General features: G+C 52.8%; 1 protein-coding gene across 1 annotated transcript in view; it reads right to left on the minus strand.

The window, feature by feature from the left end:
• Nucleotides 1-1459, minus strand: part of GALNT6 (polypeptide N-acetylgalactosaminyltransferase 6) — a 7942-nt gene extending 6483 nt beyond the window's left edge. Inside the window, exons 1-2 of the mRNA XM_009080809.1 lie at nucleotides 972-1459; nucleotides 3-125 (exon numbers count right to left, since the gene is read on the minus strand). Coding sequence (XP_009079057.1) covers nucleotides 3-125; nucleotides 972-1459 — 611 coding nt within the window. The remainder of the gene's footprint in view (nucleotides 1-2; nucleotides 126-971) is intronic.
• Nucleotides 1460-3648: the final 2189 nt, after the last annotated feature.

Genomic DNA, 3648 nt, shown 5'->3' on the forward strand with positions numbered 1-3648 from the left:
CGGGCGCTGAGTGAAGGACGCTGTACACTGTGCGCAGCAGAGTGGACCAGGCCTCGTTGTGGAAGACGATGACGACGCTGGTGGAGGGTAGGGGGGGACAGCGCTTGAACTTCTGGTCGATGCACCTCAGAGACACAACAGCAGGGGCTAAACTCAGGGGGCACCACGACAGGAACGATCCCCTCCCCAATCCCACGGTGGGAGAGCAGTTCCCGCCCCTCTGGGCTTTGATTCCCACTGAGTTTGGTTGAGTGAGTCCCATTCCCACCCCTGTGTCCTCTCTTTGTCACTGCTACACCTGCTAAGCATGGATAATCTGCCAGTGCAGGGAGGAGGGGGAAGAGTTTCCACACCAGGGATGGGTTTCTCCTTCCTATTCAAGGATTGTTTCCACCCCAAATCCCCCTGCACTCCTTCCCCAGCTCCCCCTCCCCACACAGGGGGAGGTTGTGCTTTAATCCAGTGGTGAGAGGGGAGGAAATCCCTGGAGTTTGCCCTGTTTCCCTCACCCCCTCAGCAGGGTCTGAGGCTGTTCCACTCGGCTAAGAAAGGAAAAAGTCTGATGACTGGAGCTGGCTGGGATAAAAGAGGGAGAGGAGGGAAGTGGGGGAGTGCTGGAACCACCAGGCAGGTACATGGAGACACAAAGAAGCTGGTGGATGAAATCCAAGCACAAGGGTAAAAAATTAGGGGGAAAAGAATGTAAGTATAGGTGTTTTTCCAGCTCTGGTCAATCCTCTGACAACGCTGAGGGATATCCTGTCCCCAGTCTGCTCCTCTTGCTCCCTAAATTGAAGGGAATAATGGGCAAAACTGAAGGGAATAAGGGGCCAAAATTAAGGAGGTAAGTGGCCAAATCGATGGGAATAAGGGGCCAAACTGAAGGGAGTAAGGGGCCAGACTGAAGGGAGCAAGAGGCTAAGTGGAAGGGCCCAGGTGTCCCCAGGGTGTCCCCAGGTGCCAACCCTTACTCTGGGGGACGACTGTCTGGCCCCAGTGCTCGCTGCAGCGAGATGCGGTCACTGGCGAAGGCATTGAAGCAATGCTTCTCATAGCCCTTCTCCTTCTCCTTCGTCTCCTCAGGTGTCCAGTGCTCCTTCTTGAAGGCTTTCCCGTCAGCCCCGGGGCTGGCAGGGTCCTGGGGAGGTCTTTCCATGAGTGGCCGGAGCTCAGCCGCGGTGTAGACCCCGGGCAGGCAGGAACGGGCGCTGGGCAGAGGTTCTCCAGGAGGTTCGGGAGCTCCGATCTGCATCTTGGGCATCGAGTCCCTGAGGTTGTGAACTGCTCCCAGCATCAGGTCCAGCACTTGGTCCTTGCCCTGCACGATGTTCTTCAGCCAAGGCTCCTCTCTGGGGTCCTTGGTGCCCACGTCCTTGTGTAGGATGAAGAGGAAGAGGACGAAGACGGCGCCGGCCAAGGCCAACTTCAAGGGGCTGTAGCGGCGGCGGAAGAGTCTCATTTTGGGAGGGTTGGGTGGGGGTTGGAGTGGAATAAGAGGCCAAACTGAAGGGAAGAGGTGGTCAGATTGAAGGGAGTAAGGGGCCAAACTTGAGGGAATAAGAGGCCAAAATCTAAGGGCATAAGAGGCCAAAATCTAAGGGAAGAAGGGGCCAAAATCTAAGGGAAGAAGGGGCCAAATAGAAGGGACTAAGTGGCCCAAGCCCTGTGAGGGGTTCAGGGCTGAGGGTGCTCAGGGCTCCTCATGTTGTCCTGCTCTGCTGCTGTGACCTAGGGAGGGAGAAACACCTTGGGGTTAATCCATGGGCTGGAGGAGCTTTGGAGGCATCTCCTCGACATCAACGCATCACAAATTCCACATTCTATCAGCAAAATCCTGGAATTCAGTCAGGGAATGGTTTGGGTTGGAAGGAGCTTATCTAGTCCAAACCTCTAGTCCAACTTCCTACTGGAAGGTTAATAACATAGAATAACACAATGTAACAATAGTAGTTAGAATAATCATCTGATAATCATGACTTAAATCATCTATTAATGAAGAAATAGGTCCTTATATGGCTAATTAACAAGCAATTAATCACTAATAAACCATTCTATTCATCTAATGTTCATCATAAAGTAACACAAAATTATCTCCCTTCAAAAGGCACAACCAACCCCTACCAAACCCACTCCCCCCTGGCTCTTCCAGCCCTTAAACCCATCCGAAAAATCCAACCGGGGAAAAAAAAAAAGGGTTAAAACTGCTGGAAGATGTGCTGGATCCTCTCACCACACACAGGACATCCCAAATTTCCTCCTGTGACGGATCCAGCAGCTTTATCCTCCCTCTCCTCCAACACCTTCCCTCAGGCGCCACAGCTAAAATAAAGCCATAAAAATCCCAAAAATATTTTTGGCTGCATGGGGGAAAAACAAATAAAAAATCCTTTCCCTGGCGATTTTTTTTCCTGCCTGGGAAGGAAAACTCTGCGATGCTCAGGATTCAGCCGAGTTGGAGCCACAGGTTCAGCGTCCGGAGCTTTAACCCCTCAGGAGCTCTGGCGTCAACTCCCTAAACTTTTTTCCTTTGGGATTTGTCAGAAGCTCCGACTTTTCCCACCCACCCCTCATTCCATCTGTCCCCTCAAACACCTCCCGTGGCTCCTCTTTGTGAGCCGCAGCCGCCGGAGCATGGACGAGCTCGGCAGGATCCATTCACCACCATCTCCTCCTCCTCTTCAGGGTCTCTCCCCCTTCCCTTTATTCCCTTTTTTTTTCCTTTTCTTTTGATTCCCTTGGAATTGGGGCGGGGAAGGGCACCTGCCCCAACTTCAAGGGCGAGAAATTTTGGGCTGGGAAGGAGGAGGATCCCGAGGGTCTCCCCTTTGAGGGTTGGTGGGATCAAAGTCGCATCGCCCCACGCTCCACTGCCAAGGGCGTCCCTGCCCCTCGGCTGCTTCCAGGGAAAAGCAAAAACAAGGGAAAACACACCAATCCCTCTCCAATCTTCTCGCAGTTTGTCCCGGAGTTGAGCCCCAGCCCCATCCCTTCCCCCTGAGCGAGGATGTTTTCACTAGGAGTGGGAAAGGACCTGATTCGGGCGAGGAAAATCCTCTTTCCCCTGGTTTGTCTTCTTCCTGCCACGTTGCTAATGAAGCTCGTTAGGGTGCTAATTAGCCCCAAGGTGAGCAGGGAGAGGTTGGACACAGCAAGTTGCTGCTCCCGGGGGAGCTTCAATCTTAACTCCCTTCCCCTCAAAAAAAGGGGCAAAAAGCGAAATATAGATTGAAAATTCCTCGGAAAAAAAGGGGATTGGGGTGGATTTGGCATCGAGGTATGAGCTCCTGGTGCACCTGCCCTGCAAATTTCCAGGTGGATGCTGCTCCATCCCAAAAAATCCCATCCCCCAAAAACCCCCACCTGTGTTGGGACAGCTGTCCCTGCACCCCCAAAAATCAAAGTCAAAATGACCCAGTGGAGCCTATTGGGGTCAGAAAAGAGGGGGAAAAAGGATTTGATGGGAATCTGAGGAACATTTGGGAGGGGGGAATGGTCAGAAGAGGTGGAATTTGAGAGATCCTTGGGGGGAAAATAAATCAGGAATAAATCAAGCACAGGTAAATTGACAGTGCCATGGCTGAGGGTGATGTGGCCACCACGTGGCAATGAGTTGGTGGCCAAACCCACGGAACCAGGAGCGGCTGGGAC

The sequence above is a fragment of the Acanthisitta chloris genome, unplaced genomic scaffold, assembly GCF_000695815.1.
Source record: "Acanthisitta chloris isolate BGI_N310 unplaced genomic scaffold, ASM69581v1 scaffold23548, whole genome shotgun sequence".
NCBI lineage: Eukaryota > Metazoa > Chordata > Aves > Passeriformes > Acanthisittidae > Acanthisitta > Acanthisitta chloris.